Source organism: Octopus sinensis, linkage group LG24 (genome assembly GCF_006345805.1).
Source record: "Octopus sinensis linkage group LG24, ASM634580v1, whole genome shotgun sequence".
NCBI lineage: Eukaryota > Metazoa > Mollusca > Cephalopoda > Octopoda > Octopodidae > Octopus > Octopus sinensis.
The window spans coordinates 9,502,156-9,526,322 of NC_043020.1; the positions used below are offsets into that span (position 1 = coordinate 9,502,156).

Below are 24,167 nucleotides of genomic sequence, written 5' to 3' on the forward strand. Positions count from 1 at the left end.
GTGGAGCTTAGGTGTTTTCGCTCATAAACACACACATCGCCCGGTCTGAGATTGGAACCCGCGATCCCTCGACCGCAAGTCAACTGCTCTAACCACTAGGCCATGTGCCTCCACTATTGAGAGGTTGACAAGTAAGTCACTTGATGCAGTTTTGGTGATTGGTTTCATCATTTAGTAATAGTTAAGTCTATTTTTAATTTTCCCTGTCACCATGCGACAAAATATTAATCTCTCTTTTACTTGTTTCAGTCATTTGACTGCGGCCATGCTGGAGCACCGCCTTTTAATCGAGCAAATCGACCCCGGGACTTATTCTTTTGTAAGCCCAGTACCTATTCTATCCGTCTCTTTTGCCGAACCGCTAAGTGACGGGGACATAAACACACCAGCATCGGTTGTCAAGCAATGCTAGGGGGACAAACACAGACACAAACACACACATGCATATATATATGTACATAAATACGACGGGCTTCTTTCAGTTTCCGTCTACCAAATCCACTCACAAGGCTTTGGTCGGCCCGAGGCTATAGTAGAAGACACTTGGCCAAGGTGCCACGCAGTGGGACTGAACCCGGAACCATGTGGCTGGTTAGCAAGCTACTTACCACACAGCCACTCCTGCGCCTATTGTTCTAATATTGGAATATCTAACAAAGCTATGGCTAGACTCGATGGTACTTGATTAACCTGAGAAGGAATTATACTGAAAAAGCAAATACAAATACTTTAATTTCTTGAAGATCTCTGTCAGCAGATATGATTTTTATCCTAAACTACAAAATTCTCAAAAACAGAGTTTTTCTTAAATTGTATTCCGTGCAGGTGGCACGTAAAATGCACCAATCCGACCGTGGCCGATGCCAGCCTCGCCTGGCTCCAGTGCAGGTGGCATGTAAAAAGCACCCACTACACTCACGGAGTGGTTGGCGTTAGGAAGGGCATCCAGCTGTAGAAACATTGCCAGATAAGACTGGAGCCTGGTGCAGCCTTCTGGCTTCCCAGATCCCCGGTCGAACCGTCCAACCCATGCTAGCATGGAGAACGGACATTGAACGATGATGATGATGATGATGATGTATTATACTGGATGAAAATGCATCATAACCTTTATTTATTTTGATTTAAATTTTTCTCAATTTCAGTTGAAATTTGAACTTGAAAATTTCTGGATCTGACTGGGGGGGGGGGGGGGAGCTGTGTTAGCTCTACATTTTCAGCAATGTGAAAAACTCAGAATGAATCAAATTGCAAAGTGGATGGATGGAAGCACTCCGTCGGTTACGACGACGAGGGTTCCGGTTGATCCGAATCAACGGAACAGCCTGCTCATGAAATTAACGTGTAAGTGGCTGAGCACTCCACAGACACGTGCACCCTTAATGTAGTTCTCGGGGATATTCAGCGTGACACAGAGAGTGACAAGGCCGGCCCTTTGAAATACAGGTACAACAGAAACAGGAAGTAAGAGTGAGAGAAAGTTGTGGTGAAAGAGTACAGCAGGGATCACCACCATCCCCTGCCGGAGCCTCGTGGAGCTTTAGGTGTTTTCGCTCAATAAACACTCACAACGCCCTGTCTGGGAATCGAAACCACGATCCTATGACCGCAAGTCCGCTGCCCTAACCACTGGGCCATTGCACCTCCACCCAAATTGCAAAGTATGAAATAACCAAAAAAAGTGATGTAAAATTTTATCAAATGCAATAAAATGGACAAACATATATGAACAACAATCTGATCCGTCTAAAATACAATTTATTTTCATAATCCCAAATCAATCAATAATGAATCCAATATGATGTAGTTAATGAATCAATAGTTATTACAACCACAGAACAAAGATAAAAAGGATCCAAATGCAAGATAAGCCAGGAATAAGATTTCACTTGTACATCCCCTTTTTGGGGGCATGGTTTCTTTAGCTGGCTGCCCTAACTATCCCCATGAAGTTCACAGTGCACTGGATGTATTTTGCTGTGGAGCCAGCAGCAGACAAGTTGCTGTGTCCGAGACAAGATTAGAATTCTGTCTTCTTTCATTTGCCTCCCACTTTACATACTCTTTTCTCTTTTACTCTTTCACTTGTTTCAGTCATTTGACTGCGGCCATGCTGGAGCACCGCCTTTAATCGAGCAACTCGACCCCGGGACTTATTCTTTTGTAAGCCCAGTACTTATTCTATCGGTCCCTTTTGCCGAACCGCTAAGTAACGGGGACATAAACACACCAGCATCGGTTGTCAAGCAATGCTAGCGGGACAAACACAGACACACACACGCATATATACATATATATATATACATATATACGACGGGCTTCTTTCAGTTTCCGTCTACCAAATCCACTCACAGGGCATTGGTCGGCCCGAGGCTATAGTAGAAGACACTTGCCCAAGGTGCCACGCAGTGGGACTGAACCCAGAACCATGTGGTTGGTAAGCAAGCTACTTACCACACAGCCACTCCTGCGCCTAGAGAATGTTTTTAATTCGGTGAGTCATTTGTTACAGAGACTGATTTATCAGACCCATCATTGAGAAAGGGCTTTCCTTTGAAATGAATTAACTTGTGTTTCGTAAGGTCACCATTCCTAGAAAATGATTTTTCACAGATATCACACTGATACGGTTTCTCGCCCGTATGAATGTATTTATGAGTAGTTAAGGCATTACTAGCAGAGAATGACTTACCGCAGATATTACAGTCGTATGGTTTTTCTCTGGTATGGATGCGTTTGTGCTTAGTTACATCACTATTTTGGAAGAAAGATTTACCACAAAACTCACACTGATATGGTTTCTCTCCTGTATGAATACGTCTATGGATTTTTAAATGACTTGTTTGAGAGAATGATTTACCGCAGATATCACAATGGTAAGGTCTTTCGCCTGTATGGATACGGTTGTGAATAGTTAAATAACAGGTTTGAGAGAAGGATTTACCACAGATATCGCAGTGATGTAACTTCTCTGTGATGTTAGAGTGATATGGTTTCTCACCTGTATGAATACGTACATGCCTGGTTAGGTCATAACTGCGAGTGAATGACTTACCACAGACATCGCAGCGAAACGGTTTCTCACCTGTATGAGTGTGTTTATGATTAGTTAATTGGGTATTTTGACAGAATGATTTGCTACAGATATCACACTGATATGGCTTTTCCCCTGAATGAATACGTTTATGAGCAGTTAATGCATTTCCACGGGTGAACGATTTACTACAGATGTCACAGTGAAATGGCTTTTCTCCAGTATGAATACGCTTATGAACAGTTAATGCACTTCCGCTCGTGTATGACTTTCCACAGATTTCACAATGATACAGTTTCTCGCCAGTATGAGTGTATCTATGTCTTTTTAACTGACCTTTTTCAGAGAAAGATTTAGCACAGATATTACAGTGATATGGCTTTTCACCTGTATGAAAACGCATATGCCTAGTTAGGTCGTAACGTCGGAAGAACGATTTACTACAGACACTACACTGATAAGGTTTCTCTCCTGTATGAATACGTCTGTGAGCAGTTAAAGTACTTCCGTAATCAAATGACTTACCGCAGATATCACAGTGATATGGTTTCTCTTTCGTATGAACGCGCCTGTTGTGCAGTGTTAAGTGACTTGTTAGAGGGAATGATTTACCACAGATATCACAATGATATGGTTTTTCCCCAGAATGAATACGTTTGTGAATAGTTAATAAGCTTGGATAAGTAAAGGATTTACCACAGGTATCACAATGGTATGGCATCACTTTTGCCTGATTGCCTTTCTCTCCCATATGAATACGTCTCTTGTGTATCGTTAACTGGCTTGATTGGGAGAATGATTTACCACAAGTATCACAGTGATATGGTTTTTCCCCTGTATGAATACGTCTGTGAACGATTAACGCACTTCCATCAGTGAATGACTTACCACAGATATCACACTGATACGGCTTCTCTCCAGTATGAATACGGTTATGAGAATTTAAGTGATATCTTTGAAAGAATGATTTCCCACAGATATCACAGTGATACGACTTCTTCCCTGTGTGAATGTATTTGTGTTTAGTTAATTTATACGTTTCAGAGAATGATTCACCGCAAACTTTACACTGATATGGTTTTTCACCTGTATGAGTACGTATGTGGCTCGTTAAGCTACTAGTGCGAGAGAACGCTTTACCGCAGATATTGCAATGATACGGCTTTTCACCTGTGTGAGTACGTATGTGATTTGTTAAGTTACTTCTTAAAGCAAATGATTTACCACAGATATCACAGGTGAATGGTTTTTCACCTGTGTGAATGCATTTATGTGTATCAAGTTTACTTTTCAGAGAGAAAGACTTTTTACAGGTATCACAATGGAATGATGATTCCTCTGTTCCTTTTGATGATTCTTCAGGCAAATCCATTCTTCTGCAATAATTTTTTTCTCATGAAAATATTTGGACTTTTTTTTTTACTTTTTACCTTTTATTATTTACTCCTATGTTGATCAAAACTTTTCTGATGCAATATTTTCATGAACTTTCATCACTGTTGATTTCGGGCATGGCTGTGTGGTTAGGGAGCTTGCTTCCTAGCTACATGGTTTCGGGTTCGGTCCCACTGCGTGGCACTTTGGGTAGGCGTCTTCCGCTATAGCTCCGAGCCGACCGAAGCTTTGTGATTGAATTCGGCAGGCGGAAGTTACTGCCGTATGTGTACATGTGCGTGTAGGTGCTTGTGCCTCTCCGAAAGAGAGAGAGAGGGATATCAAGGTTCTTTGTAAATCAGTCCAAATTTAACTGGGATACAAAATCATCTTGTACAGGCTCCAGAAAATGAAGGAAACAGCACGCTCACAAGAAATACTTCTCGGTTTTTCTGTAAAACATTTTTCTCTTGTCTTTAAAAGATTATAGATATTGATGTCTTAAATGACAGTGTCATCTGATATTCTGAAATGATAGAGAAATAGCATAAGATATAAATGTTAATTAAAAAATAGAGATTTTACAAAAATTTTAGGAATGATAAACTATAAACTGTTGTTTCTGGGGAGAGTCATTTTCTTTTTGTGCCTTATTATGTAACACATTCATTAGTAAAATTTCCACTTTTTTCTTATTTTTATTGTCCTAAAACTTTCATTGCGTCTTGCAACCATTTCAAAACTATTGAAAAAGTTGCAAGATGCAATGAAAATTTTAGGAAAATAAAAATTTTAAAAAAGTGGAAATTTTACCAGTGAGTGTGTGTGTTACATAATAAGGCACAAAAAGAAAATGACTCTCCCCAGACACAACAGAATATACTTCAACACACAAACTCATATAAAGAATCTTGCAAACCAAATCCAAAATGAAACTATAAACTTTTACCTCAACAACTGAACTTTACATTTGAATTTGTACTTAAAATTACATGAGACAAAATTGTGCTTGGTTTAGATATTTACAAACTACACATACCTATTTCTTTACTACCCATAAGGAGCTAAACACAGAGGGGACAAACAAGGACAGACATAGGTATTAAGTCGATTACATCGACCCCAGTGCGTAACTGGTACTTAATTTATCGACCCCGAAAGGATATACCTTCAGATAGTGTAATGATACACACACATATATATATATGTGGAGGCACAATGGCCCAGTGGTTAGGGCAGTGACTCGCGGTCGTAGGATCGCGGTTTCAATTCCCAGACCGGGCGTTGTGAGTGTTTATTGAGCGAAAACACCTAAAGTTCCACGAGGCTCCCACAGGGGGTGGTAGCGATCCCTGCTGTACTCTTTCGTCACAACTTTCTCTCACTCTTTCTTCTGTTAGCCAGTAGGGAGGCGTCATTTGAAGGCTAAAACAATGCGAAGCACATTGTGACCAGCGATGTGTAGCAACATCTGATAGCCTGGTCGGACACATGATATATATATGTGTATATATACTCTTTACTCTTTTATTTGTTTCAGTCATTTGACTGCGGCCATGCTGGAGCACCGCCTTTAGCTGAGGAAATCAACCCCTTTGTAAGCCTACCACTTATTCAATCGGTCTCTTTTGCCGAACCGCTAAGTTACGGGGACGTAAACACACCAGCATCGGTTTTCAAGCGATGCTGGGGGGACAAACACAGATACACAAACACATATATATACATATATACCACAGGCTTCTTTCAGGCTTTGGTCGGCCCGAGGCTATAGTAGAAGACACTTGCCCAAGGTGCCATGCAGTGGGACTGAACCCGGAACTATGTGGTTGGTAAGCAAGCTACTTACCACACAGCCACTCCTGCGCCTATTAATATATATATATATACTCTTTACTCTTTTACTCATTTCAGTCATTTGACTGCGGCCATGCTGGAGCACCGCCTTTAGTTGAGCAAATCGACCCCGGGACTTATTCTTTGTAAGCCCAGTACTTATTCTATCGGTCTCTTTTGCCGAACCGCTAAGTGACGGGGACGTAAACACACCAGCATCGGTGTGACAAACACAGACACACAAACACACACATACATATATATATATATATTATATATATATATATATATATACGACGGGCTTCTTTCAGTTTCCGTCTACCAAATCCACTCACAAGGCATTGGTCGGCCCGGGGCTATAGCAGAAGACACTTGCCCAAGATGCCACGCAGTGGGACTGAACCCGGAACCATGTGGTTGGTTAGCAAGCTACTTACCACACAGCCATATATTAATTTGGTTGGAGCAAAATGAGTAGGCCTAGATATGGTAAATTTGCCATTCCAGTTTTCCAGAAAACAGACACATACCCATCAATACAGATTCCTGCCCCCCCCCCCACGATTTTGGATGATTATAATTTTCAGAAAAATACATATTTTTTAACGAAATTTTCTATGAACGTGTTATATCATGTAGATTTAGAATATACAAAATTTTGGAGGGAAAGTGCTTCAGGAGAGGTGGGGAACTTCGGAAAATTCACCGACGTTGGCTTCAATTCGTGAGTGGATTTGGTAGACGGAAACTGAAAGAAGCCTGTCGTATATATGTATATATATATATATATATGTGCATGTATGTGTTTGTGTGTGTGTGTTTGTCTCCCTAGCATTGCTTAACAACCGATGCTGGTGTGTTTACGTCCCCGTCACAAGAGACCGATAGAATAAGTACTGGGCTTACAAAGAATAAGTCCCGGGGTCGAGTTGCTCGACTAAAGGCGGTGCTCCAGCATGGCCACAGTCAAATGACTGAAACAAGTAAAAGAGTAAAAGTGAAAACAAAATCTTATGCAACAGATGAGTCGTCTTAGGGGCTGGGCTAATGCAGTTTTGCACCCCTCCTTAAAAACGCAGAAACAAGACGACTTGTTCCGAAACATCCCTGAGTGGGGAACGGTTCTCAGAAATCTGCAGTTATGCCCAAAATCCGGTAAAATTACAGATTAACACCCGCACGATTTTCACTAAAAAAAAAAAAAAAAAAAAAATTCGGATTTTTTTGTGTGGAATCAAGTACCCTGACCTCCTAATATGCTGCAAATCCCATATTTTGGTTCGGAATTGCTCCGGAAGGGGGGGGTAACATGCCCCCCCCCCCGGAATTTTCACAAGAAAAGAAGTTCTCAGATTTCTTGCGTGGAATCAAGTACCCTGACCTCCTAATATGCTGCAAATCCCATATTTTACCCCCCCCCCTTTCCGGACCAAAATATGGGATTTGCAGCATATTAGGAGGTCAGGGTACTTGATTCCACGCAAGAAATCTGAGTTTTTTTTTTCTTGTGAAAATTCCGGGGGGGGGGGTTACCCCCCCCTTTCCGGAGCAATTCCGGACCAAAATATGGGATTTGCAGCATATTAGGTGGTCAGGGTACTTGATTCCACGCAAAAAATTCGAGTTTTTTTGTTTTTTTTACTTAGTGAAAATCGTGCGGGTGTATCAGAAACTGAAACGAACAAAAAATTAAAATATCTAGGTCAAACGAAAGACGATCAGTAAATAATGGTACATGATAAGAAATTAGCGAAACTCGACTAGAAAAAAAAAAAAAATTCAACATAAAATATGCTTTAAAGCTTCTTCACGATCTTCTAGAATGGTTCTCCCCCGATATATTTACGCACCATGCAGTTAAAGAGAACAGATTGAAATTAGCCATTACTCATTTTACCCCGCTTTAGACATTTCTTTTTGGAACGTGAAAATTATATAAATTAGACATTAGTGTGAGAAAAATTGACTTAGAATCCAACAGAGAAAAGAATATTAATTATTAATCACCATAAATTATCCGGATATTTTATTAGCAACCTCAATTATAAAATCGGGTTGAGGAAAAATTTCCTGAAAAAAAAAGTACCTGTTACCGAACTGTTACGGACACTCAACTCCAACAAGAACTGTGCTGACCAATTTTTTACTCCTAAAGATGATGCAGCAGTACAAAATGACGATGCAATATTTACAATGTAATGATTTCAAACAGACAGGGGGGGAAATAACGAGAAATTAGAAGCAACTCATTTTACCCCACTTAATAATTTTGCCCCCGTCGTCACCACCACCCTACAAAGGAAATATTGCATGTATGCAAATGATAGTAGCAGGTGTGCCAAAGATCACCTACCGTTCAATTACATTTCTATTCTTGCAAGTTAATTTCTAGAGGATACTAGTAGTATCGCCCGGCGTTGCTCGGGTTTGTAAGGGAAATAACTATATAAGCATTTTTAGAGATGTAAAGTATATATAATAGCCATCTCAATATGGCTAACCACAAGGGGGGGGTGTTACTGTAGCTATTTACGTTCTGAGATTTAATAAATTTTTAGAGAGTTACTTCCCTTATATAATAGCGAAAAAAATGCATTAAAAATGGGAAAAATTGAATGTAATTTTTTTTTAAATCGTAGACTCATCGTAGACGCGCGCTAATACCCAGAAGGGCTCGATATGAATCACGACTATAAGATACCCGGTTTTGGTTAAACTGCACCGCAAAATGTGGGAGTAGTTAGGAATCTAAATCGTAGGAGACAGACACACAACTTCTCTTTTATATATAAAGATATTCAAAAGCAGAGATCAAGGTTTCTGTGTGGTAGGAATGATTATCTTCTACATGAAAATCAGGACATGAAAATAATTTTACCGAAGTCACAGCTTAGTGCTCCTAGGTACTTGTAGTGTTCTTAAAGGAAAAAAAAATTTTCTTGCCAATGTCGTGATTTATATAATTAGTGTATCTGAAAGGCTGCAGGTAGAAGAGGAATGGTGCTTAAAACTGGGGTGGGGTGGGGAGAAAGAATTTAAATTTTGAAAACGTGCTTTTTTTTCTTTTTTTTCGCAAAGTCGTAATTCTCCTTATATCAAAAATCTAGGAATCCGAAAAATGTGTCGACAAAACAGAACCGGAAATCGTTGCAGTGCTTACTCTTTACTTCTGTCTCTGAAAGGGCGTAATTTCGGTATAGGTACCGCATACATTTCAAGAAAGTTTTTTTTTTTATATGTATATATGTATATATACCAATTAAGGACTAAACACGAAAAGTGGACAGTCAACATGCTAGATATAGACGTCAAATCGCCATTCTCCACAAAAGATTATGTTCTCAATACATAATCTTTTGTGGAGAATGGCGATTTGACGTCTATATCTAGCATGTTGACTGTCCACTTTTCGTGTTCAGTCCTTAATTGGTATATATAAATATTTTAATCTTCGGATTCTTTTTTTAATATGCTAGACCACTGGTTTTAATTGATAAATATTGATTTCTACCCTTAATTAATTTTATATATATGTATATATATATATATATATATATGTGTGTGTGTGTTTGTGTGTCTGTTTGTACCCCTAGCATTGCTTGACGACCGATGCTGGTGTGTTTATGTCCCCCGTAACTTAGCGGTTCGGCAAGAGACCGATAGAATAAGTACTGGGCTTACAAAAGAATAAGTCCTGGGGGTCGAGTTGCTCGATTAAAAAAGGCGGTGCTCCAGCATGGCCGCAGTCAAATGCCTGAAACAAGTAAAAGAATAAAAGAATGGGGGGTGGGGGTTAAGGTTAGTGGGAGGGGGAGAAGCAAGAGGGTTTTCTGTTATCTTCAGAAATGGGTAAACAATGCCACTTCCAAGTACCTATACCGAAGGATCGCCTTCAATTATTTACCATACATTATTACAGCCTTAAATTAAACGTTTAAGAACTTACCATTTCCAGACGTAAACAGTGAATCGGTGCGTTGTACGTTTCCCCTAAACTATCAAAGTAAAATATCTGATAGTTAGAACGAGATTTACCAATGTTTAATTAGCTAAATTCTATGGCAACATTCAAGAAATTGCTAATTAGTACAACCATAAATTACTAAAAGTACTACAATGAACAACTGAAGCTGACTTTATATAACCAGCCGCATTTTCGATCGCTTACAAGCACAATGGTAATATTTCCCTTGGAGATTATATGAGCTGACAAGGGGACAATGGGACAGTGGGTGATACTAGTGAAGATGTGATTAGCCTTCGAAATAAATTATTGAAACCAGTTATAATACTTACATCTTAAAAGTATTGGATCTTTTCGGTTTGACCGGCAGTTTTTTTTTTAATAATTTCCACGTAACTAAACACTTTTAAACTTCGTATACTGGTAGAATGTGTTTATAAAACATCTTTTTCTCTTGGCTTTATTGAGAAAATTCTATAGTTTGTAAGATATTTGTTGTTTTTTTCTTCTTCAATTTCTGCAATTTCAACCTATCAATGACGTCTATTGAAGGAAAAAAACATTCTGTGCCGTATGAATATGTCCCTCGTTTAAGAAACAGATTGGGTTTATTTACATTTGTGAAGAAAAAAAAGATACCCTTCCCCCACCCCTAACCCTAACCCTAACCCTAAAACAGATTGAAATGCAATAGATCGATACTAGGGTCATAATTATGGGTGACAATTTCATATGACACCGCTAGAAAAAAACTGCCGTTCAAACCGAAAAGATCCAAAAAATTTAATCGCTAGAACTTGAATGTAATGTTTGTGTGTAGAAACACTGATAACAAAAGACTGGACAATTTTAGTTTCGGTTTCGTGAAAATTAGTCTTTCTCGGCTCCGCCCCTCAAATATAATTGCCAAACATGGGGTTGGTACTATATTTCGCTGAAGGAAGATGCCCACCTACAAAAGCTTGACAACGACCGCTTTAAACAATTAGAACCATTCCTTGTTTTTGATAAACACATTCTTCATGTATTATAGATGTTTTCGATCTAGTTTGGATTCTTTGCCATCAAATTTGATTGCAAGGAATCCAAATTAGATCGAAAACATCTATATATTGTGTGTATACACACACACATTCTCTATAGTTATAATCTTATGTATGTTTTGTATTATTATTACAGGTATATAATAAAATTTTAAAATTGTATATTTTGTATGTGTGCTGAAGAAAATAATTAACTCATGGGGATCTTTTCGGTGTGAACGGCAGTTTTTTCTAGCGGTGTCATATGAAATTGTCACCCATAATTATGACCCTAGTATCGATCTATTGCATTTCAATCTGTTTTAGGGTTAGGGTTAGAGTTAGGGTTAGGGGTGGGGGGGAAGAGTATCTTTTTTTCTTCCCAAATGTAAATAAACCCAATCTGTTTCTTAAACGAGGGACATATTCATACGGCACAGAATGGTTTTTTTTTTTTACCTCAATAGACGTCAGTGATTAGTTAAAATTGCAGAAATTGAAGAAGAAAAAAAACAACAAATATCTTACAAACTCTAGAATTTTCTCAATAAAGCCAAGAGAAAAAGATGTTTTATAAACACATTCTACCAGTATACGAAGTTTAAAATTTTTTAGTTACTTGGAAATTATGTTAAAAACTGCCATTCAAACCGAAAAGATCCGCTCATGGCAATACGTATGTTTATATAAAGACATAAAAATATGAAAAGTGTTTTCTGCTTATTTCTTTACACAATGTGGTTTGGACTCTGCATTTTAGCTTATCTTTTGAAGCGATGATTGTGTTCATATTATAGGAAATCGGAATCGGAATCGAAATTGAACCAATCCTATGACTGGCACACGGCAGATGCCAGGACCACTGGACTGGTGGTACGTAAAAAGCACTATCCGAATCGTGGCCGATGCCAGCGCCGCCTCGACTGGCTTCCGTGTCAGTGGTACGTAAAAAGCACTATCCAAATCGTGGCCGATGCCAGCGCCGCCTCGACTGGCTTCCGTGTCAGTGGTCCGTAAAAAGCACTATCCAAATCGTGGCCGATGCCAGCGCCGCCTCGACTGGCTTCCGTGTCAGTGGTCCGTAAAAAGCACTATCCAAATCGTGGCCGATGCCAGCGCCGCCTCGACTGGCTTCCGTGTCAGTGGTACGTAAAAAGCACTATCCAAATCGTGGCCGATGCCAGCGCCGCCTCGACTGGCTTCCGTGTCAGTGGTACGTAAAAAGCACTATCCAAATCGTGGCCGATGCCAGCGCCGCCTCCACTGGCTTCCATGTCAGTGGTACGTAAAAAGCACTATCCAAATCGTGGCCGATGCCAGCGCCGCCTCCACTGGCTTCCGTGTCAGTGGTACGTAAAAAGCACTATCCAAATCGTGGCCGATGCCAGCGCTGCCTCGACTGGCTTCCATGCCGGTGGCACGTAAAATGCACCAATCCGACCGTGACCATTGCCAGCCTCGCCTGGCACCTGTGCGGGTGGCACGTAAAAAGCACCCACTACACTCACGGAGTGGTTGGCGTTAGGAAGGGCATCCAGCTGTAGAAACATTGCCAGATAAGACTGGAGCCTGGTGCAGCCTTCTGGCTTCCCAGATCCCCGGTCGAACCGTCCAACCCATGCTAGCATGGAGAACGGACGTTAAACGATGATAATGATGATGATGATGTAAGAGTTTAACACAGAACCGTCTATTAAACCCTAACCTTGGGCTGCCATGCTGTACATGATAACACATCATCATCGTTTAAAGTTCGCTTTCCATGCTAGCATGGGTTGGACGATTTTGACTGAGGGCTGGCGAACCAGATGGCTGCATCAGGCTCCAATCTTGATTTGGCAGAGTTTCTACCGCTGGATGCCCTTCCTAACGCCAACCACTCTGAGAGTGTAGAGTGTGCTTTACGTGGCATTTAATGTTTTCCATGCTGACCTCAGTTGGATGGTTTGACTAAACTGGATTATGTTCCAGTCTGATTTGACTTGGTTTCTACAGCTGGATGCCCTTCCCAATGCCAAAGTACTCACTATCATGCAGTATTCCACTTCATACACAAGTATTAGACAATCTACACTTCATTCTGAAGGACGTTCACTTCATTGCCAAAAGAGGTAATAATAAACACTATTAGGTCCTGATACTATCAGGGATTTGACCTTGCTCAATATGTAGAAAAGGAGTTGGTAGGAAAGTACTTTATCCAATGTGTATGCAGCTCTTGAGAAGTAGTTATCTTCTGTTACCTTGTTTAGCACTGAAAGTGGGTGTTTGGTGAGTAAATTGGCCAGAGTAAAAACAAGTTACAAAATGTTCAGGGAACTATATGTTTCTTTACTACCCACAAGGGGCTAAACACAGAGGGGACAAACAAGGACAGACAAACGGATTAAGTCGATTACATCGACCCCAGTGCATAACTAGTACTTAATTTATCGACCCCGAAAGGATGAAAGGCAAAGTCGACCTCGTCGGAATTTGAACTCACAGCGTAACGGCAGCCGAAATACCGCTAAGCATTTCGCCCGACGTGCTAACGATTCTGCTAGCTCGCCGCCTTCTTATTTTTTTATTTACCAGTTTCTTCTCCTCCACCACCACCATATTCTTATTCTGGTTACTATGCTTACAAAATTCCTTCATCCGCTGCAGATGAAGTCACCTCAGTTACATACACCATCAACTACTAGTATACATCCTTTTGAATATTCCAAACAATTTATATTACTGGTGCTCTGACTGCTAACTACTTCTGTGCATTTGCAACAAACTCACTTATCAGCCTAGTTTTGATTCCACTACACTTTCTTTGCACCAACAGACAACACTGAATATACTCTATGGAATTCTGGTCAACTATTTTCCTGCCTAACAAAACACCACCAATTCCCTGATGATATCAGAACTCTTGTCTTCATTTCTATTTACTAAAATTTTACGTCTTTGTAAGTCTACTAAGAACACTTGATTGTTAATTATTTCCACATCTGGAATTTCCCTAAATTCTCCAATCTCTCTGCAAGTTCTCGTAAACAATCATTCTTATATTCCTAGTATGAGTTGTTTTATCACCTATTTTCAGCTCATACACACATACATCACTCTCTGTTGGCCCAGTGGTTAGGGCAGCGGACTCACGGTCGTAGGATCGCGGTTTCGATTCCCAGACCGGGCGCTGTGAGTGTTCATTGAGTGAAAACACCTAAAGCTCCACGAGGCTCCGGCAGGGATGGTGGTGATTCCTGCTGTACTCTTTCACCACAACTTTCTCTCACTCTTACTTCCTGTTTCTGTTGTACCTGTATTTCAAGGGGCCGGCCTTGTCACTCTCTGTGTCACGCTGAATATCCCCGAGAACTACGTTAAGGGTACACGTGTCTGTGGAGTGCTCAGCCACTTACACGTTAATTTCACGAGCAGGCTGTTCCGTTGATCGAATCAACCGGAACCTTCGTCGTCGTAACCGACGGAGTGCTTCCACTCCACACCATCAAGATCTTGAAGATATGAGATAATGCATGATTAATTCAAATCAATGGGAATCAATAGGCATTATGTTTGATTAAATAATCTGAACACTAAAGAGTTAAATACCAGGAGGTGAGGTTGAATACATTTCAGCTTAAGACCTCTGTCAACATAAAACGAATTTGTCTTGAAACGTATTATGTTGGATGAAATGCATTGTAAATTATAAATATTTTTGATTTCATTTGTTCTCTGAGTTGAAATTTAAGTTAGAAAACAAGTGGAATGGTTTTGGTCATACTTTTTATGATCAAATAGATTAGAATGCAAGAATAAGTTATGTAAATAAATAAATGGAAATCCCACCAACAAATTTGATCCTTCTAAAATGCAACTAAATTTCATAACCCCTGAATCTGTCCGATAAAATATATATTTCTTTACTACCCACAAGGGGCTAAACACAGAGAGGACAAACAAGGACAGACAAAGGAATTGAGTCGATTACATCGACCCCAGTGCATAACTGGTACTTAATGTATCGACCTTGAAAGTATGAAAGGCAAAGTCGACCTTGGCGGAATTTGAACTCAGAATGTAATGGCAGACAAAATACCTATTTCTTTATTACCCACAAGGGGCTAAACATAGAGGGGACAAACAAGGACAGACAAAAGGAATTGAGTCAATTACATCGACCCCAGTGCGTAACTGGTACTTTATTTATCGACCCCGAAAGATTTAAAGGCAAAATCGACCTTGGCGGAATTTGAACTCAGAATGTAATGGCAGACGAAATACCGCTAAGCATTTCGCCTGGCACGCTAACGTTTCTGCCAGCTCGCTGCCTTTCTATCTGATAAAATATATTTAATGAATCAAGCAAGGGGAAAAAATGTTACAATTAGCTTTTATTGTCATGAACAATATTTCACTTCAATGCTCCATTTTTTTAGCAGAAACGAATATATGCGTTTTGACCATTTTTTTAGCAGAAACGAATATATGCGTTTTGACCGAAATCGTTTTTTTCTATTTCTGGCGAGTTAACTCGTCAAAAGAAAGACTCGCCAAAATCGACAGCAAACGAGTTCCTTTGTCTATTATAAACTCTTTTTTGACATATACGAGTATATTCGCTCACTTTATACGTCTGGCAGTGACGATTTCTGCCACCTTTCGCTTGAGTAAGGCATTGAAGACCGAGTATGATTTAGTCACCTGGAGACAGTCGAAGGGTCGGAAGGCACATTTTATGAATAGAAGTATTCACTTTGTTTTTACGTTGTTTTTTTTATACCTTTATATTATAACCCCACCATGTCGATAACCAAATAAAAAAACATGATTTTTTGTAAAAGTAATATGATTTATGAAAAAAACGGGTTAACTCATTTCTGCCCAAAGCGGTAATTTAAAATCAATATTATTGAATTAAAATTCATAATAAATAAGGTTTGAAATATACCTCGAAATCACCATTCAAAACATAGTAAAATAAAACAATTAAAAAATATGTCTGAAAAAATACATTTATTTTCAAAATAATTGTTGGGTAAGGGGTTAATGGCTGACTGCTCTTCCTGGCACCAACTCTTTTTGAAAGCATACATAACGCAGTACACCATCGGACTTCTGTTCATTTCCAGACTAGTTTGTAGTGTCTGTGTTTCTAAGATGAATGATTAGTCATGGCGAATGATTCACCACACACATAATTTTGATATGGATTTTCTCCAGAATGGGTACGTTTGTGCTTAGTCAAATCACTATTTTGTGAAAACGATTTACCACAGATATTGCAATGATATGGTTTCTGCCCTGTATGAATGTATTTGTGAGTAGTTAGGGAACTACTTCCGGAAAAAGATTTGCCACAGATATTACAGTGGTATGGTTTTTCACCCGTATGAATGCGTTTGTGCTTGGTCACATCGCTATTTTGGAAGAATGATTTACCACAGATATCACACTGGTAGGGTTTCTCTCCTGTGTGAATACGTCTGTGAATGGTTAAGTGAGCAGTTTGAGAGAATGATTTACCACAGATATCGCAATGATATGGTTTTTCTCCGGTATGGGTGCGTTTGTGAGTAGTCAAACGAGTTAACTGCGAGAATGATTTACCACAGATATCGCAATGATGTAGCTTCTCCCCTGTATGGATATGACTATGTTCGGTGAACTTACTTCTTGCAGAGAACAGTTTACCGCAGATTTCGCAGTGATATGGTTTTTCACCCGTGTGTATACGTATGTGTTCGGTTAAGGCATTACCATGAAAAAATGACTTACCACAGATATCACACCGATATGGTCTCTCACCTGTATGAATATTTCTATGTTTATTTAAAGTGTTTTGATCAGAGTACGATTTACCGCAGATATCACAGGAAAATGGTCTTTCTGTTGTATGAAAACGCCTGTTGTGCATCTTTAATCCGCTCGTCTGTGAAAATGATTTGCCACAGATATCACAGTGATATGGTTTTTCTCCTGTATGAATACGCTTGTGCTGAGTTAAAGCACTTCCTTCAGTAAAAGATTTACCACAGATATCACAGTGATATGGCTTCTCTCCTGTATGAATACGTTTGTGACCGGTTAAATGAACTCTTTGAAAGAACGACTTTCCACAAATATCACAGTGAAATAACTTCTCACCTGTATGAATACGCTTATGTTTAGTTAGGTTACCAGCTTCGGAGAATGACTTACCACAGATATCACAGTGATATGGTTTCACCCCCGTATGAATATACTTGTGTTTGGTCAACTTACTTCCTTCAGAGAATGACTCACCACAAATGTTACACTGATACGGTTTCTCACCTGTATGAATACGTTTGTGGCTAGTTAAGCGGTCACCTCGAGAGAATGATTTACCACAGATATCACAGTGATACGGTCTTTCCCCTGTATGGGTACGTATGTGAGTGGTTAAGTGACTTTTTATAGAGAATGATTTACCACATACATCACAGTGATATGGTTTCTCTCCTGTATGAATGTAAGCATGGATTTTTAATTTGCTTCCTTCAGAGAAAGATTCATTACAGATATTACAATGATACGGTTTCTCACCTGTATGAATACGTCTGTGACTGGTTAAGCGATCCTTTTGAGAGAATGATTTACTACAGAGATCACAGTGATATGGTTTTTCCCCTGTGTGAATGCGTATGTGATTGGTTAAGTGACCTCTCACAGAGAATGATTTACCACAGATGTCACAGTGAAATGGTTTTTCTCCGGTATGAACGCGAATGTGAGTTGTTAAGGCGCTTTCTTTAGGGAATACTTTGTCACAGATATTACAATGAAAGGCTTTCTCTCCTGCACGAATACATTTATGAGTAGTTAAGATCCCCTTTTCGGAGAATGACTTTTTACAGATGCTACACTGATATAATGATTTTTTCTGTAAATCTCCAGGAAAAAAACAATCATTTAAATTCATCACATAATTCATTCTTCTATAGTTTTATTTTCTCTGACCACAGTATATGGATATCTTCCTTTGCTTTGTAGTTATATATTCCTAGTTATTCAAAACATTTCTGCCACAATATTGATATTGCCATCAACTATTACCTGAAAAGGGTTGCGCAGTCCTTTGTAAAATCGACCAGGTTTAAGTCGGATACAATATCATGCACATTCATGATAATGAAACAGAGAATGATTGCCAATATTTCACAGTAAATCGATAATAAATCTATAGAGATAGAATTACATCTGTTCTATATATCTTTCTTTAGTCTTTAAAAGTTGATAGTCAATTCTTTAATGCCAATGTCATTTGGTATTCTGAAATGATAAAGAATGAGAGTAAGATATCAAAGATAATTAAAAAGAAAGAAATCAAACAGTGAAATTTCAATACAATTTAATAGTGATAAACTATAAACTTTCACCTCAACAAATGAACTTCAGATTTTGATTTATCAAAATTACAATAAAAGCACGTAAAAGCACCATCCGTTCATGGCCATTTGCCAGCCTCGTCTGGCTCCCGTGCCGGTGGCACGTAAAAGCACCATCCGTTCGTGGCCGTTTGCCAGCCCTGTCTGGCCCCCGTGTCGGTGGCACGTAAAAGCACCATCCGTTCGTGGCCGTTTGCCAGCCTCGCCTGGCCCTCGTGTCGGTGGCATGTAAAAGCACCATCCGTTCGTGTCCATTGCCAGCCTCGCCTGGCCCTCATGCCGGTGGCACGTAAAAGCACCATCCGTTCGTGTCCGTTGCCAGCCTCGCCTGGCCCCATGCCGGTGGCACGTAAAAGCACCATCCGTTCGTGGCCATTTGCCAGCTCTGTCTGGCACCTGTGCGGGTGGCACGTAAAAAGCACCCACTACACTCACGGAGTGGTTGGCGTTAGGAAGGGCATCCAGCCGTAGAAACACTGCCAGATCTAACTGGGCCTGATGAAGCCTTCCGGCTTCACAGACCCCAGTTGAACCGTCCAACCCATGCTAGCATGGAAAACGGACGCTAAATGATGATGATGATGATGATGATGACAGTATACAAAGTTGTGTAAAGTTTACAGACTACAGATACACCTTCTGAATATGTAACATGACCTATGTTTTAATAAATGACAGTGGTTTTATATTATATCTGGACTAGTGTCTTTGGTTGGTGTATCTTCAGGACTGCTTCAGGTGCCTCACATTAAATCTGCGGCAGTACACTGACTTTACTCCACTATTGTACCAAGAACATTTGCCAATAATTTGATATACTTCAACCAAAGTTTTCATATTTATAGAAAAACAACTGAAAGAAGCCCGTCGTGTATATATATATATATATATATATACACACACACACATATATATATTTACATATATATATATACATATATATAAGTTCAGCAAAAATTTAGATTCAAATGAATATGGTACTTAATTTAGATGCACCAGAATTTTGAATGGTGTTATCCATAATAATCCGTGGGGTGATTAGAATCAAAATAGCTTATTTTGGTTATATATATATATGTGTGTGTGTGTGTGTGTGTGTGTGTGTTTGTCCCTCCAGCACACACACACACGCACACACACATATATATATATATGTATATATATATATATATATATATATATATATGGAAGAGGTAGACCCAGGAAAACCTGGGACGAGGTGGTGAAGCACGACCTTCAAACTTTAGGTCTCACCAAAGAAATGACTAGAGACCGAGACCTATGGAAGTATGCTGTGCGTGAGAAGACCCGGCAAGACTAGTGAGGCCATAACCCGTGGCCCCTACCTGGGACGTAGCCAGTCCACCTGTGCATACCTTCCTTCTTGGGACACTTGTGAAGACCTGTTGAGGCAAGTGAAAATCAAAATCAAATCAAACCAAATCAAAATAGATGAACATCAATGTAATTTATATCTTTGTGGTACCAGTGCCGGTGGCACATAAGAAAACCATCCGAACGTGGCTGTAGCCAGTACCGAATCGACTGGCCTCCGTGCTGTGGGCACGTAACAAACACCATCCGATCGTGGCCGTTCGCCAGCCTCGTCTCGCACCTGTGTCGGTGGCACATAAAAAACACCATCTGAGCGTGGCCGTCCGCCAGCCTTGTCTGGCACCTGTGTCGGTGGCACATAAAAAACACCATCCGAGCGTGGCCGTTCGCCAGCCTCATCTGGCACCTGTGTCGGTGGCACATAAAAAACACCATCCGAGCGTGGCCGTCCGCCAGTCATATAACAGATCAAACAAAAGGAAACATTATAGATGAACTAAGAAAAGACGATTGAATGAAGGAAAAACATAAAATATACCCCTCAAAAGGGTAAACAAAATGGAATGACTGTGAGAACAGGGTGGGGTGGGGTAATGTATGCGGTAATTCGGGAAGACCTTGTAAAGGAACTTGGAGAAGAATGTGCAAGGTGAAGGTATAAACTGGTTAGATATAAAATTGAAGAGGAAAGATTGTCTGAAATGGAAAGGAAATTTAATTCTAAACTGGAGGACTATATGCATTTCATTCTGGTTTAAGGAGGAAGGACAGGTAAGTGATGCTAGCGGATGGGGCCGTTAGCATCACTTTCATCTCTCGTTTTCACCCTTTCTCTCATTTTATCATACGATAATTTTTTTGATGTTTTGTGTCCCCAAAGGCGCAGGTGGGGCTGTGTGGTAAGTAGCTTGCTAACCAACCACATGGTTCCGGGGTTCAGTCCCACTGCGTGGCACCTTGGGCAAGTGTCTTCTACTATAGTCTCGGGCCGACCAAAGCCTTGTGAGTGGATTTGGTAGACGGAAACTGAAAGAAGCCTGTCGTATATATGTATATATATATATATATGTGTGTTTGTGTGTCTGTCTTTAACCCCTAACATTGCTTGACAACCGATGCTGGTGTGTTTATGTCCCCGTCAATTAGCGGTTCGGCAAAAGAGACCGATAGAATAAGTACTGGGCTTACAAAGAATAAGCCCCGGGGTCGATTTAAAAAATTTTTTTTTATTGCCCACAAGGGGCTGAACATAGAGGGGACAGACAAACAGATTAAGTCGATTACATCGACCCCAGTGTCTAACTGGTACTTAATTTATCGACCCCGAAAGGATGAAAGGCAAAGTCGACCTTGGCAGAATTTGAACTCAGAACGCAGCAGCGGACGAAATAACACAAAGCATTTAGCCCGGCTTGCTAACGTTTCTGCCAGCTCGCCGTCCCGGGGTTGATTTGCTCGACTAAAGGCGGTGCTCCAGCATGGCCGCAGTCAAATGACTGAAGCAAGTAAAAGAGTAAAGAGAATGTGTTGTAGTGTCCCCTCTATGTAAGACCTTTTATGGTCAATAAAAAATCATCTACTCATGAACACCTTCGTACAGGAAAGAACCCATATCAATTTTATATGTATGTGGTAAATTATTCCCCGTAGAAAGTAGTTTTACTTGTAAAACGTATTTCATAGATGAGAGAAGCCAACGATTATAACGCAATACAGTTACTCTTTCACGTCCATCCTAAAAGGACAGAAGCCATACCACGGTAAGAACCGCGGTAAATTGTTCTCTACGCGATAATAGCTTAACCACGCGCAAACCCATGCAGATATGAGAGAAGCTGTATGACTGTTGATACCTGTGGAAAATTATTCTTGATGATTTTAAAATTAATTTTTGGGCAATCTTTCGTCTCTAGTAGACCTTTCCGTCGATTTCCGTAAAAATTTTTTTTTTTTTACATATGGGCTTGCGGGAACTTTTGAAGTAATGAGAGCGAAAGAGACTAAGAGAAAGCCATTTTATGACGAGGGAAGTTCTTTTGAAGTTACCGTGCATGGGAAGCATTGATGTACATGTGTGTGTGTGTGTGTTTGATGGGGTGTGGGAGACAGACAGTATGTTGTGTAAGTGAAGTGCTTCTGTTAGTGTGTGTGAAGAGACAGAGAGAGTAATGTGTGAAAGAGAGAGATAACTGAAATTTTTTACTCGGTGTATGTGTATATGTATGTATGTTACTTCAAAAGTTCCCGCAAGCCCATATGTAAAAAAAAATAATTTTTTTTACGGAAATCGACGGAAAGGTCTACTAGAGACGAAAGATCGCCAATTTTTGTAACTTCATAAAATTTTAAACGACAGTCTCAATGTTAAATACCCCCATATATATATATATATCTGTCTTCAATGACCTTGTAACGAAGGCTAATAATACTTTATAACCAAATTGGCGGCGACATTAACTTAGAGGTGAAATCAGGTCTTAATAAATCCTCGCATTTCTCTTCACTTAATTGTTATGTCCATTAGAAAAATATTTGGTAAAATTACAGATCTGTAATTTTACCAAATATTTTTACAGAATAGCAAAAGCATGAAGAAGAAAAAGACCAAAAATAACGACACACCCACACATACACAATATTAATTTTCATCGTGTAGATTGAATCGGTTGTGTAGGATCTCAGATTTTCTTTATTTTTCTTTTCTTATTCAAGATGAATTACAGTACAGGAATTTCAGAATGTAGAATACTATAGAATTACCAAAAAAGAAAAAATCATGTTAATGATGAGGGCAGCTATTGCGAATGTACAATTAAAGGCGAGGCAATTAAATATTTTGCATCATAAGATACTATACAATCCCGAAAAAACATCTATTTCATACCGAAAGACAATCAATTACTGTATCAGGAAGAAATAGTTTCTTCCTACTGTATAATTAACTAGCAGTATCGCCCGGCGTTGCTCGGGTTTGTAAGGGAAATAACTATATAAGCATTTTTAGAGAGTTATAGCCAAAAAATAGCAAAAAAATGCATTAAAAATGGAAAAAAAATTATGGTAATTTTTTTTTTAAATCGTTGACCCATCGTAGACATTTTTAGAGAGTTACTTCCCTTATATAATAGCGAAAAAATGCATTAAAAATGGAAAAAAATGATGGTAAATTATTTTTAAATCGTAGACTCATCGTAGACGCGCGCTAATACCCAGAAGGGCTGGATATGAATCACGACTATAAGATACCCGGTTTTGGTTAAACTGCACCGCAAAATGTGGGAGTAGTTAGGAATCTAAATCGTAAGAGACAGACAGCACACAACCTTACTTTTATATATAAAGATTTCCTTATCCTCCAAGTAAAACGCAATTCCATTATCTACAATCATTACTACAGTATAGAAAGAAACGTTTGTCAACTTACCGTTTTCAAATCTAAACAGTAAATCAATGAGTTATGCTTTCATCAAAGCATATATCTGTTAGAATGAGGTTTACCAATGTTTGATCAACATCCTTCGACATCAACATTGAAGAAAATGCAATTTGATCACAATGAACAAATGGAGCTGACTATACGTCTCCAGCCACACTTTCGATGTCTAATATTATTTATTTCCTTATTGATTGCCCGGAGAGAGGCTAAACATAGAGGGGACAAACAAGAACAGAGAAGGGGATTAAGTCGGTTACATAGACACCAGTGGTTAACTGGTACTTATTTAATCGACCCCGAAAGGAATTTGAATTCAGAACATAAAAACAGACGAAATATCTATTTCTTTACTACCCACAAGGGGCTAAACACAGAGAGGATAAACAAAGACAGACAAGGGGATTAAGTCGATTACATCGACACCAGTGATTAACTAGTACTTATTTAATCGACCCCGAAAGGAATTTGAACTCAGAACACAAAGACAGACGAAATATCTATTTCTTTACTACCCACAAGGGGCTAAACGCAGAGAGGACAAACAGGGACAGACAAGGGGATTAAGTCGATTACATCGACCCCAGTGATTAACTGGTACTTATTTAATCGACCCCGAAAGGAATTTGAACTTTGAACTTAAAGACAGACGAAATACCTATTTCTTTACTACCCACAAGGGGCTAAACACAGAGAGGACAAACAGGGACAGACAAGAGGATTAAATCGATTACATCGACCCCAGCGATTAACTGGTACTTATTTAATCGACCCCGAA

The 24,167-nt window shown here is 39.6% G+C and overlaps 2 protein-coding genes across 7 annotated transcripts; both read right to left on the reverse strand.

The window, feature by feature from the left end:
• Positions 1-1,684: 1,684 nt before the first annotated feature.
• LOC115223866 (zinc finger protein 883-like) lies at positions 1,685-10,378 on the reverse strand. The gene is made up of 3 exons (XM_029794565.2): positions 10,191-10,378; positions 2,477-4,934; positions 1,685-2,061 (listed from the first exon to the last, which is right to left on the reverse strand). Exon 2 carries the CDS (start codon positions 4,404-4,406, stop codon positions 2,487-2,489), a length of 1,920 nt encoding a protein of 639 aa, XP_029650425.1. The 5' UTR covers positions 4,407-4,934; positions 10,191-10,378; the 3' UTR covers positions 1,685-2,061; positions 2,477-2,486.
• Positions 10,379-16,220: 5,842 nt separating this feature from the next.
• Positions 16,221-23,564, reverse strand: LOC115223860 (zinc finger protein 665-like). 6 transcript variants are annotated; one of them, XM_036513048.1, is made up of 3 exons: positions 23,381-23,564; positions 17,628-18,505; positions 16,221-17,291 (listed from the first exon to the last, which is right to left on the reverse strand). In XM_036513048.1, the coding sequence occupies exons 2-3, from the start codon at positions 18,165-18,167 to the stop codon at positions 16,368-16,370; spliced, it is 1,464 nt and encodes a 487-aa protein (XP_036368941.1). In that variant the 5' UTR covers positions 18,168-18,505; positions 23,381-23,564; the 3' UTR covers positions 16,221-16,367. The 6 variants fall into 6 exon arrangements, with proteins under 6 accessions (XP_036368941.1, XP_036368939.1, XP_036368940.1 ...); XM_036513046.1 differs by having other exon boundaries at positions 16,222-17,705; positions 17,874-18,505; positions 23,381-23,563; XM_036513047.1 differs by having other exon boundaries at positions 16,222-17,695; positions 17,864-18,505; positions 23,381-23,563.
• Positions 23,565-24,167: the final 603 nt, after the last annotated feature.